Source organism: Camarhynchus parvulus, chromosome 1A, assembly GCF_901933205.1.
Source record: "Camarhynchus parvulus chromosome 1A, STF_HiC, whole genome shotgun sequence".
NCBI classification, from domain to species: domain Eukaryota; kingdom Metazoa; phylum Chordata; class Aves; order Passeriformes; family Thraupidae; genus Camarhynchus; species Camarhynchus parvulus.
This window is the reverse complement of record NC_044586.1, coordinates 59,903,683-59,917,335: the sequence shown is the minus strand read 5'-3', so window position 1 is coordinate 59,917,335 and position 13,653 is coordinate 59,903,683. Positions and strand designations below refer to the sequence as shown.

The 13,653-nt window shown below is 37.5% G+C and overlaps 1 protein-coding gene across 2 annotated transcripts in view; it reads left to right on the top strand.

Annotated features, from left to right (window-relative positions):
- Positions 1 to 13,653, top strand: part of SEMA3C (semaphorin 3C) — a 117,877-nt gene that overhangs the window by 60,466 nt on the left and 43,758 nt on the right. For both annotated transcript variants that reach the window (XM_030961134.1, XM_030961135.1), the window contains exons 3-6: positions 5,426 to 5,586; positions 8,005 to 8,067; positions 9,398 to 9,517; positions 13,372 to 13,462. In XM_030961134.1, coding sequence (XP_030816994.1) covers positions 5,426 to 5,586; positions 8,005 to 8,067; positions 9,398 to 9,517; positions 13,372 to 13,462 — 435 coding nt within the window. The remainder of the gene's footprint in view (positions 1 to 5,425; positions 5,587 to 8,004; positions 8,068 to 9,397; positions 9,518 to 13,371; positions 13,463 to 13,653) is intronic.

Below are 13,653 nucleotides of genomic sequence, written 5' to 3'. Positions count from 1 at the left end.
TTTTAATAAAAATACAATTAAACCCCTTTCAGATGGATTCAGAAGCAAGCAAGTGTTCACATCTCAGATTTCTAGTTCTTATGAAGCTATTACCTCCTATATAAAAAGCCAGATTTCGTTGTAACAGCAGTAAAGAAAAGATAAAAACTCTCATGCATGAAGAAGAGATAAAGAGAAGGTCAGAGGTCCATCTGAGCCTTTTTGGACCCTGTGTGGTTAAGGCACACAAGGGACTGACCAGTAGCACATGTGGCTACTTGATGGCTCTTTGGTGAGATGACTGTGTCCCCATTCACAGTGGGATTGAGAATGGCTGAGGGATGGGTTTTGGTTTGAACACTGCATGAGCAGTGGCAAAATGCTTCAGCAGCTCCCTTACCTCAGCCCCTTAAGCAGAAGGAATCTATACATATTCTTCAAAGAAAAGGAATATTGACGGTGCAAAGGTGACTCATTCTGAAGTTTTGAAAAGAAATATTCTGGTTTTACTTGTTCTCTTTCCGTACATCAAATTGAAACAGTAGTCACTGGTGTTCTCAGACTTGCAGTATTATAGTAGACTATTTCCACAAGTACTGTATAAACTATAAAAAGGATGCATTTATTTCCTCCATGTCTTTACACTAAAAAAATTAGAATAAAGGCAAGAAAACAGTAATTAAAATTGATTCCTATGAAATCTGATATTGTTTAACTAAATCTTTTCCAGTCATTTCTGCTAAAATGTTACAAAACATAGAGATTTGTAAATACAAAGTAGAAAGAAAAAGATTTAAAATACTTAAAGCAGACCTTTTCTTCTGGCTGAAGTTTTTTTGGTTTTGGGGTTTTTTAAATGATTTTGGTAACTTTGCAAATACCTCAGATATCACTCACATTCTTAAAATACATAACCATTCCATTCAATGATAGCAACATTATGCATAGTATCTATATGTCCGTACATCCAAATTACTTTTTCACCTTTTTAAACATGACCTGGCAGAAGGGGATCATTTCCATCTGATGCTATAAGCAAAAACATTGTTCTACTTAAATACTTACTTGTATTAAAAAAAAAAAAAAAAAAAAAAAAAAAAAAAAAAGAAATTTGGTTTCATTCCAGTTCCTAGAAGGTGAGATTTTACATTGCAGTCTCACATTTGGCATGGGCTGGCATATTTGTTGGCACAAACTCAAGGCTTAATGAGGCTAAAGAGAGTTTTACAGCCTCCATAATCAGAGGCTAACATTGAGCTTGCTGCTTGATGTACACAAGGCGTGTGATTTGTGCGCCCCACACCCCAGGAGAATGTAAAATAAAACAGCATTGTATTGCTGACTTCCACATCACTAGATGGGGCTACATAAAATCCATGCCAATCTGGGCAGCAGAGGTTCCCTGGGGAGATGCAGCCCATGTTCCTGGAAAGCTGAGTTTGTGCCCATCCTCGTGGTGCTGTGTGTGAATGGATTGCTGTGCTTTACTCCCTGCTTGTTTCTGAAGCATAGACACCAAATCTCTGCTTTTGCTCTCAACTTCCCCATAAACAGCCTTCTGAGACTGAATCCTTATGCCAGCAGGAAAGAGGAGGAAAGCACATTATTTCTTGCACTTTCCCACAGGGGATCCTAAATTAAAAGCTTGACAGACCATCCTGGTCTTGCTGAAAGAAGCCCTGCTCGGCTGGAAATGCAGGGATGGTAGAGTCCAGGGATGGTAGAGTGCAGGCATGACTGCATGCAGTTTCTCACGTGTCATGGTGTATCCACAGTTTATCAGTGGATTAATTCAGCGCTTTGAATTTAGACTAGGGATGTTTGCATGCCAGGGCTGCAGTTTACCAAACCCTGCAACATAAAGATAATTCTTGATTATATTGAAATCATTCTTGATTATGTTGAATGTTTGGCATGAGTGATTATGTGAGTCTGCAAAAAGGAATTTATATTTTGGGACGGTCCTAATAAAAATTGCATTAATTTCAGTAACAAATGAATCAAAGATCCTTATAAGATGTCAGCCAAGGAAGTTGCTTAGAGTGTTGCATCTAGATATTAGAGATTATATTCCTTAGTCTTGGAGAGCCAGGCTGTTTTCAACATTGTGCTTCCAGTGAATTTGAATTAAGGAGTGATGAAAGTTTGAGGTTGAGTGATTAAATAAGACATTCAGTAGACTACCTGATGGATCTAGCTCATTTATCCTTATGCAGGCTGGACAGTTTGGCTGTGTGAGATAACTACACCTCCCTGGATACCCTGTTTCTAATAGCTGAAATTGTTTTGTTTTGGTGAGAATATTTTGGTTTGTTACAAAGGCTTTTGTGATGTCAGCAATAGATATTCCACAAATATTTTGTTATTTCTTCTGTGAGAACATGACTTTTTTTTTTTAAATTTTTGTGGTGCATTAGAAAGATAATTAAAGAGTAGGACTTAAACTGTCTAATTGTCAGTAAGCTGTGTACAGAGGAAACTCCCAGTCATTGGGATCTCCAAAATGTGCAGTTCAATAATAAGCATAATCTGGAAAGAGAGTTCACTGAAGCTTTTGTTTCTTTGTTAAAGCAACCTGTCCTCTAAGATCAGATTTCTTACAGTAGGGCTCAGGCTGGTATTGGTTTTATCCCTAAGGAAAGGCAAAATTCAAAAGTGATGGAGAAAAACTACGAGCAAAGATTTTTTTTGCATCATTAAGGATGAAAGTTACTTGTATATTGTTTTATTGTCAATTTTTTTTAATATTTAGAGAGCTGCCTGTAGCATCATTCTCTATATAGATTTTTCTGCTTTCAATGTTTAGTTAAATTCTCAAAGCATGGAATAGATTTGCTCTGAATGTCAGTAAATGTCTGCTTCATTTTTTGCCAAAAACTTCTGTTTGAGAGAGATGGAAGGGGATGTGGAAGACCATACAGTATCTTTGCAGCCACTGCTTTCTCCAAGCAACAACAACTAAATATTAAATCTTTTTAAAAAATCGAATTTTCTTGCATGATTGTATGGTAAATTTTGTTAAATGAAAATAAAATTTGATTAGTTATAAATTCCCTCCCTACTTGCTTGAGTAGCTCACAGAGTGTAATGATCTGTAAGCTTCAGCACTGAAAGAAATAAAACTAATAAATCAGTGTGAGAGTATTTGTTTCACAGCTTTCCTTCCTCTTACGGATGGTGTTGAGTTTCCATAGTCCAGTAACCTGGCATAAGGTGTTCTTTGCATCAGCAACTTGATGGAGGCAGATCATTTTTCAGGAGCCTTGGAAAGAATAATACCATTTCAAAGAGGTTAAAATTCCAAGAAAATAATGGACTTTGATGAATGGAACTTGTGGAAATCTGTTGCTGTCTTTATCTCTTGTTTGAAAGCAATCATCATGATCATGATGACCTTTTACATCAGCCAAGGTGTTCTCATTGTCAACACTGTCAGTCAGTGGGGCAGCCAGGAGGGACATTCTGTTGTGCAATCACTGTGCTCACATTTACCCTGTGGTATATCAAATGTACAGTTAGGAGAAGGTTCAGTTTCACCTTACAGCTGCCAGGTGTTATGGTACAGTTAATAATGCCCCAGGAAAAGGGATGAGCATGACTGCCTGAGACTGGCTGTGAGAATTTCAGAGGCCACTTTTCAAATGGCACTGTGCTGGGGAGTCTCCCAGGGGCCTGGGACAATCCTAGCTAAAAACTTACTGGGAGGAGCTTTTTAAAGGGAAGAAAAACTCTTGATTTCGCAAGCACTAAAAAAAGCCTTCTGAAAGTACTGTGAACAATTTTCATATATACTTAACAAGTTCTTTTTCGGTTTTTTAGGCACAGATTGTAAATCTTGATTGTATTTGGTTTTTTTTTTATATGACCATAAATAAGTGCATGTGGGAAACTCATCTGAAAGCTGTCTCACATCTAAATTAATCAGAACACAATTATCTTTTAGTAACTGGAGATATTTTTCATCTTCCTATGAACTAGTTAACAATGATAAAAAATTAATTGGAGTTATGTATCATATTTATCAATGCAAATTATATTCTAATAAATGTTCTTTCAATCATTAGTTCTCTACTAGACAGGTATGAATCCTAGGACTTCAACTTTTGCCTGCTATTAAAAATGACTCTCCAAGTAATTTTTAAAAATTACTTTCAGCTAAATATGTGTTTTGGAGAAGGTTCATACTTCACACTTCTTTTGGTGCTTTTTTTTTTTTAATAGAGCACATATACAGAAATTTTTCTGTTTTGAGAGTTTTACTTTATAAAATATCAATAGCATCAGAAAACTAATTTTGTATAAGACATTTACTGTTTTCCATAGGGAATGAGTGAGCAAAAAACTTTGATTTTAAAAAACCTTTAGCAACAGTGACAAGCCATATTGTCCCAGACAAAGTTTGCAACTGAGAACTGCAGGCTCAGATCTTACATTTATGAATATACATTGTAGCAGAGCTCATTTTCATAAGTACTGTGTATTTTGAATATAAATGCACAGTACACAGGGAACACAATTCAGTCCTAATATTCATGAAGAAAGAAAGCATAATTATATGTTAAATATTTAACAAAAACAAATTGATCATTAAGGTTTTATTTTTCCACTCTCAGCTCTTGAGAAATCTCCCTTCTGTAATTACTGAAAAGTAAAACAATCTGACTGGGGGCCAAAATATATTGGCCAAGCAAAGATGGGAAGAATGAGCTTTCTTGAAGGCAGCAAGTAGTACTTATTGCAGTTGCTTATGATATTCCTGTAACAGGCCTGATCCTGCACTGCTGGGATCAAAGGGTGTTTTCACTTCACTTTATTGAAAAAAATTTTATGTAGAAAAATAAGAGCTCCTTCTACAGTTCTGTTAGTTTGGACCAAACCTGTAAACAAACAACTGAATGAACAGACACATTTAGGCTTGACTGAATATTTTTTTCTTTTAAGTAAGCCACACATGATGATGAAGAACAAAGTAAAACTTGACCTTGAAAAGTATAAAAACCTTTTCTTAGTGAAGCCTCCTGTTAGGAAAAGGAGGTAAAATGTTCTTATGTAGTTCTCATTGATCTTGTGGGTTTTCTGCAGTCATAAACTTCAGAATGTATTGAACATATTGATTAATTTAATAAATTATGTTCCTTAAGAGCCAAAGCTGTAAATAATAATATCCATTAAAATAAGAATTAATTAGATGAATGAATAACAGCACTGCCTGATTTTTATGAGCTATGTCTATCTGCTTAATGTACAAAATAATTGTATTCAAACTGGGAAAAGCAACTTTGTTTTACCTCAGCCATTGTATTATTATCTAGTGTTCAATGAGTCTTTTTCTTCCCTCTCTGGCCCCATTTGTGCCCAAAGATGTCTTTATTTAGAAAGAATTGCAGCTGAGAAGCAAGAAACGTGAGTGAACTGCTTTACTATGCTACTGTTTTTACTATTTCAGAGCTGCAAGAAACCAAGACCTCTGAGTATCACAGGATATCCCACAGCCCCCTGGATTACAGGATATTATTGATGGATGAAGATCAGGATCGGATCTATGTGGGGAGTAAAGATCATATTCTGTCTCTGAATATTAACAACATAAGCCAAGACCCCCTCAGTGTAAGTTCAAGTTTTATTCTGAGAATCTGAGGTTGCTTTACTCCATGCCTTTCTTTTTAAGACAAAAAAAATAGCATTTGATTATTTTACGCAGAAGTCCATGCCCAGACCTTACTAAGTTTTTAGTCCTTGCTTTATGCATTACATGTTTTATCTGCATTACAATGCAGATGAAGCTATACACTCTTCCTCAAACACTGTTTAAAACTGACCTTTTTACTCATTTTCAAGCAATATTCTTCTTGGCCTGGCCTCACAAGGAAAATCTGTGTGGTTTGACACTTTCCACTTCTCTCCAAGATAAGATGGTTCAGAGATGCACTTTGAGAAGAATCCTCAAGGAAGAATAAGATCCACACTATCATTCTCAGGCCATGTGGAAAAAAAACAAGGACAGAGTTGTCCTTAATCTTACACATTTTTTATGTTTTGTGCTCTGACCCTAATCATTGAACTATTTTCCAGTCTCCTGTTATGTCTGTGTCAGCCTTTGCACTTCAGTTGGGTAGGTGAGACATTATTTGGGTTTGGTTATTTTATTTGGGTTCTTGGGCACTGTGACACCCCCTGTTTTCTGGCTTCTCTCACTTACTGAGACGGTATTTTCCAAGGACTTTGTGTTCCCTCACCAAACAGTAATAGGCAACCTCTGTGTGAAAATAATAATGTTATCAAGTGCTTACAGATTCCTCTCTTGTCTCCAAAGCCGGTTGAAATTCAGCCTCTCTGCTTTTGAAATGGGTGACCTGCAGAAGTTCTGTGTGCCCAGAAGCTTGGCTGTTGAGCTATTACCTGTCTACAGACTTAGTCTTGCCTGGTTTTAGACTATAACAGCTACTACCCTGCCTGAAGGTGTACCATAAAGGCCATGTTCCACAAAATCCATCCAGTCCTTTAATCTGTGGGCTTTATTACTGTACCTCAGAAGGGCTGAGGGGCAGCGATGCCCAGCATGCAGCTGGGAAGATAAATGCCTTCCTTAAGAGACAAGGCTTTTAATGTGTCAGGGGAGAGAGAGGGGCCCTGCCAGAGAGTGATTGAGCACAGTTAAATTAGGCTTTGCTCTGAATCACCCTCTGGACATGCCTGTCCACCTGAATTGATTGTTCAGGGAGCCCAGGGAGGCTCATTCTAATGCACACATTTAAATTAAATGCTCCTGGTTCTATGGTGTGAATGCATCCTTCCCTGCTCCAAATGGTACCCAAATCTCGTTCTGAAATGGGGCTGCCTTCTTGGGTCTGAAATACCTTCTGTGACCTTTTTTGCTAATTTCCATCTCACAGTGAGCCAGCCACCCTGGTCTGGCAGGAGCTGTGCCCCAGCATGGCACTCCCCCTCCTGTCCTTGGCAGGTTGGCTTTAATCCTGTGTGCTGAGTTTGATTAGATAGGAGGGCCTCTGTAACATGAAATACTTTCTGCAGTATAAAGCTCTGAGGCATTTCAACAGCTTATGTAGGCCTGGAGAATAAAGAATAAAAAAAAATCAACAGAAAGGAAGAGTACACAAAGCTCTCTGACAGTGAATGTGATCACCCAGTACTGGGCTCAGAATGAATCTCTGCAATTCCACACAGTCTTTCCATTTGTTTATTTAACAACAGATTCATTTTGCTGATCTTATAGATCTATAGAAATCCCATATACATATACATTGAAATCCACAATTCTATACACACACACACACACACACATATATATACATGTGTGTGTACATATATACACAGAGATCTTTTAATGATATTGTTTATGTTATCTTGAGGCTAAATGTTATCAGTCTCTGTCACGTACTAGATTTCTGGGGATAAATTTGTAATGGATGTCTTTCCTATTTCAAAATCAAAATAAATAATGGAAGAAGCTCAAAATATTTACAGTTTGAGATAAACAGATAAGCATTCAGACATTGAAGTATTTATTGAAAATCCTTCTGAAAGAAATCAATGTGAAATCTTGAGATTTCAGGTCGGTTTTGTCATAATCTAGCCAAAACTTTGATGATAAAATTGAAAAATTGTTATGAGAACCCTTCTTTCAATATTTTAGTCTTCTGGTTTCTAGTCTGAATAATTTCTACAAGTTCAGTAAAAGTAAAAAAGTAAAGATGGGCAGTAATTTAGAAAATAGTGGTGAAAAAGCTCTCTTATTTAGAAAAAAAACAAATCTAAATCAATTAATTTGCCTTAAAATTTTTTAATAAACTTAATATATATCAGCCAAAGACCTGGCCCTTGATTTTGTTTAGTCCATGCTAAGACAAAGATAGTTTTATTTATCAACAAAAATCCTTTTTTTCTTTATAATCAAAGCAGAAATTATATCTAAATATTAATCTATTAATATATGTTAGGCAGTGAAATTTATTTTTTTAATTATGTAATAAATATATTGCTTGAACAATACTTCTTTCCTTACAGATTTTCTGGCCAGCATCAGCAAACAAGGTTGAAGAGTGCAAAATGGCTGGCAAGGATCCTACAGTAAGTTGCAATCCACATGCACTCACACACAAATTAGGTACTTGGCAATAAAGTAAGAGCACCTTGAGTGCAGCCAAAGCAAAATGAAAGAAGTGTTTGGTTTTCTTTTGAAATGCTTTGCAAGCTAATCTATAAAGTGAAATTCTGGAAAATCAGGCGATGTAAACAGAATGCACCCCCAGACTCTGACAGATGGTAGAAGATACAGAGTGTCCATTTCCTCCCTTTTTTGGTTGTTACTAATCAAACTAGGTAACAGTACTTTTCCAGGTATGTTCTGGGGTGTTGCTGCACTGCGTGTTGAGCTGCTGTTTGCAGTGTGGAAGTTCTGTGGCTGGCTGCACCCCATATCAGCACACTCTGAGGGTGGGCGGTACCCACTGCCTGCAGTCTGAAAACGCCAGTTGTGCACCAGTTTTCAGACTATATTGTATGGTGCTGGCTCCTGCTGAACCAAAAATGTGAATGCCTTTAAAAGTAAATAAACCAGTGCAGTCTGCTAAACAAGGATTAACTCTACTGATTTTCATTAAGATGACTGATGGGACAGTTTCCAACCCTGTGCTCATAAAACATATGCAGTTCACAGTTTCTTGGGTGAGGTTTGGATGGTTGAATATGAAAGCAGTTCTGGGATCTGGGTAAGAAAATGTATTCATAAAAAAAAAATCTATTTTCAACCTAAAGTGCATTAACACTTGATCACAGTAAAAAATGAAAGAGTTATAAAAAAAGGGAAGGGGAAAAAATGTAAATCCAATACTGTGAACTGTGTGGCCTTTAACATTCTGGTTTAATTTTCATGCTGATTTGAAGATGTCACTGTAGGTCTTCCATACAAAGCAACAATTGACTGCAAACCTCAGTTTAAAGTTCTGGATATAAATTGTTTATACAAATAGCAAAATCTGATATTTGGACTTGCTTTCTTTTTAATTATCTCCATTTATGTTGAACAAATCAGGGAGAAAAAGAGGCTGTTTCAGAGGTGTCCTTAAGGAAATGTACTAAGGTTACGCCTTGGTTTCCTGTAGAGGTCCTGCTTCTTCTCACACGGGAGAAATATGTGAATGAAAATTAGATTGCTGTGTGGAAGTAGGAGAGCTATGTGGACTCCTCTGTAACTCATTTGTGGTGTTCAATCAGAGACAGCCCAGTTCCCAGAGCAGGCAAAATGACATGAAAAGAAACAGCTGTCCAGATCTAGAGACCAACAAACTCAGTAGCTGTTTTCGTGATGCTATTAAAATTCTATGTCATGTTCTCTAGAGTTCCCAACATCTCCTAACACTTGCCCCTGTGGAGTGACTGTTCTCTGTGTTTCCTGCAGCACGGCTGTGGAAACTTTGTGCGGGTGATCCAGTCGTACAACCGCACCCACCTGTACGTCTGCGGCAGCGGCGCCTTCAGCCCCGTCTGCGTCTACGTCAACAGGGGACGCAGGTCTGAGGTAACTCTCCTTTCTTTCTGGCCACTCACTTTGTGGTCCACCCTGCTGGCATGAAGCAAAATCTCAAAGTTTTGAAAGTGCAAGAGTCAGTGGTCCCAGTGGGTTCCTTCACCAATGTTAAATAGTGAAAGAGCAAAGGTCCATAGTTTTCTGACCTGATAGCAGCTAGAAGCAAAGCCATGATCAAAATCCATGCCTCAAATATCATGGTTGTCCAAAAAATGATATATTTGTGCAATATATCGACAATATTTGTCCTATTTTTATATATATATGTATATATGTCCAATAAATGTTGGTTGCCCACAGTCATACCAAATGCTGGGATACATTTGGTAGTACTTTTTATTTGACATTGTCTGGTTAATTCACTCCTACCATTTGGTGGAAAAATACCCAAGAAATATTTGAAAGGAAATAGCCAGTTAGATGAAAAGTAAAATACAAATTTCACTTTTTATAACTTCCATGTGTTACTGGTTCCTTGGAGAAACCCTTAATTTGGCTAAGTATTCAGATTAGGTTTGCTGGAATTCAGTTTAACATCATCTAGATGCAATCCCAGTATAGGATCTTTATCTACTGCACAAGTTTTGCCCCACTAAATGGTACCCAGATGAAGTTGGTAAGTTTCTCTTCACTGTAAGATCTTACTTTTTCTAGATTGGTTTCCAATTTTTGTATACTCAGTTTCACTGAGTGTATTTTCAGTATAAGTACCAGATGTTTCAGAAGTATATGGTCCAAGTTTCCTGATTTGAAAGTGAAATGTTTGTTTATCTGCAAATGTAATAGGTAATAAATTAAGCAACCAGAAAGAAAGAGAAAGGCACTCAAGCAGGAGGCAGCACCTCAGTAGCTTTTGGGTCAGATTCATGTCTGGAGGCACAGGGGTGTGCAGTATATTTTCCAGAACAATGTGGAAGCAGATGTGTTGGGTAGGAAGATCAGAGTGTGCTGCCTGGAGCTTTGCCATGTGAGGGCAACTTTAAAAGCTGGGCTGGCTTCTTGGGAAGACACTGAGAAATTCATCACTGATTTAATTGGGAGTGGGATGGGAATTCTGGCCAAGACCCAGAACTGCTGCAGAGGGTGCCAGGGAGGTGGTTAGTCAATGTTCCTCCAGGTCAGTTTGCATGGTATGATCTCAGTGACTTTTGGTAGATCCCTACCTGGCTCCAGCTTCCTTAGCATGCACTCGGAATCACTGCACTTTCAGTCCAACTAAATTATCAAAAAGTAGAGATTATAGGCCTGGATTTAAAAGCAGAAGCAAGCAGAACTAAGTAAGTAAATCCATCCTTCTGGTTAAAAAATTCTGCATTGACTTATTTTGATGTATTATGAAACAGGGATCACCTTTCCCCAGCATTATTCTATTTCTTGAAAAATCATTTAAAACATGAATGGTGATCTCATTTGTCTTTAATCATTGTAATACTCTTTATCATCTTAAGTACTGGTATTGCAGGCCAGAGAAGTTTGAATCTCATTATTTTAGACTGTTTGTAAATGAGATTGGGACAGAGGGGAGGGCAGGAAATGACATCTCCAGATGATGCAAGATGTTAAATTTCTTAAATGAAAAGTAAAGATACATGGCTTGGAAAAGCAGAAGCAGCTTCACTTAGCCTGTCTGTATAGCTGCATGCCTATGATCAATTGATTAAATAAACTGCTGTTTCAGACGTCTGGAGTCTGTGAGACACTTGACTGTAGGCACTTCGTGCTCAAAGCCATTACTGTGCAGGCCAACAATAGCATAACAGTCTAAACCCAAGAATTTCCTTCTGAACTCATTGCATATATCTGTGCATGACTAATTGATAGAGCAGTATGAGGAACTATGTAATGCTGATGGGACTAGTGAAAATTCATTTTTTCCTCTGCTTGTATCATTTCACCTTCAATATGGTACAGTTTTCAATGCACAAAAGGTTGTTTTTGCACGTGCAAAATGAATATTTTAGAAAGCACATCTGTTTTTCTTTAGTAGCTAAAAAGTCTGACAGAGTCATATCCAACAAACATAAGAACTGGGCCTGTTTTGCTCTTCCATCTCCAGGATTCCACATAAGCTCACAAAAAATGGGGGTTTCATTGATGAGGCAAAATTTTGCCCTTTTCCCTGAAACCGAGGTTATAAAACAATTAATTTTCTTCTTTGGCACACTTAATACTTTGGTCTTTGGTAATTACTCCCTTAGTCACCCAAATATATTCTAATGTCAAAGTAAATGCAAACAGAAGGAAGTGTAATCCCTAAGTGAAATAATTATAGACTAAACAGTAGTTTAATATATATGAAAATCAAGTGTAATCCTGGAGCTAGTTTAGTAGAGGAGTAATGGGCATTTTGAATTGGTAAATAGTGGTTAATATAGTAAACATGGATTAGAATCAAGATGCATATAATCTAGAAGTGAAAAAAAAACAACAAAGAAACCACCCAAGATCACATTAGAAACTTCATACTTATATTTTAACAATGTTTAGAGAGCTTATTACTGAAACAATAGATAAGATCTCTGAGATTAAATTAGGCAAAACAGAAGAGGGGGGAAAGAGGGGGAGCAGTCATGAAAACTTCCTGCTGCAGCTGTGCACTTGAACTTGGTGTAATCTTCAGTTCACTGGTGCCAAACGGCTGCTGAGGGACTTGTGTGGCATCCCCACTCCCCACTCCACATTAATGTAATGTGATTTACATTAGCTGTTAAAGGGAATATCAGGAGTTGCTGGCCTTTCTCAAATAACTAATTGTTGGCATCTACGTCACATAAGCCTTTCTTTGGAATTTTTGTCAGCTACATTTTTCTTTTGAAATGTTTAAGTTTGGTTATTTGTTGTTGTTGGGTTTTTTTTCTTGCAGTTGTGTCTTTTGGCCTTTTATTGAAGATTGGAAGTTTGTTGTAGGAGCTTAAGAACAAACTGTTTGGTATACAGTGTGAAGGAGTCAGTGTGTATTGGGTCAGCTTATATCTGCCATTATTGACTGCAGTTTTTAAGGAATGAGCTTGGGCCTGAGTCATTTCTTGCTGAGCACACTGTGCTGGTATTACCGGGAACCAAGAAGTGAAGAGTTGCACCAAAATGGGTGGATTTTCTAAAGATATTCAGATTGTTTGTACTTTAAGCTGTAGTCCAAATTGCTTCTAATTTGCTAAATGTATTTCCTGTTCATAAAGTACATAACACATAAAAAAATCCCTGTACCATGATTTCTTAAAAAAAAATAAAATCAGGAGATTTCAGGCTTTGGTAAGTGGCATAGATAAATCATCTGTCACTGTGGATTTGGAGCTCTACACGTAATCCAAGAGATAGTATTGAGGAAAATAAGTGTCATTTGGGAGGTTTTTGAGGTCTGATAACTCAGTAAGGACCAAATGATTTATGCTATAATCTAATGACAGTTGTCATAAGAGATTTTTATTTTACATGTGTTATTGTTCTAGTAGCTTTATTACAATGTCCTAGACAGTTATAAGTACACCAATCTATTCAGAAAATAAATGATAAATAACTTCAAAACCACAGAAGCAATCTCCACTGACATTATTGCAGAGATCAGTCAACCTATCCTTAACAGATATCCTTAACAAAGACAGAGGGAACGTTTTTTTGATTCAGTGTCTTGAATTTATAACAAGAGTCTTGATAATAACCGTGCGTCAGTGTTATCTAACAAGATGACGAATTCTGAATAGAAGAGTTAAACTACCAATAGCACAGTGAAAGTGCCCAGTAGAGCACTGTTAATAGAGCATTGCTAATGCTGTGAACAGGCATAAAAACCAGCTTAGATCTAATGATTTCTGACATGGGAAGTGACACACAAATCTGCTTTGCAGGAACAAATCTTCAAGATTGACTCCAAGTGTGAATCAGGAAAGGGACGCTGCTCTTTCAACCCTAACGTGAACACGGTGTCTGTTATGATCAGTAAGTAAAGATACCCCAGGCTGCTGGGGTCTGAACCCATGTGGTCATGTGGAGGGTGGCTTGATGGAATGCCCCAAGGGAGCTGGACACAGAGTTCAGCCCCCCAGGAGCAGTGCCTTTTGTCTGGCTGATAGGCACAAGGGGTGGCTCCATCCATGTTTCAAGGCCTGTGTGAAGCTTAAGGTGGGTGA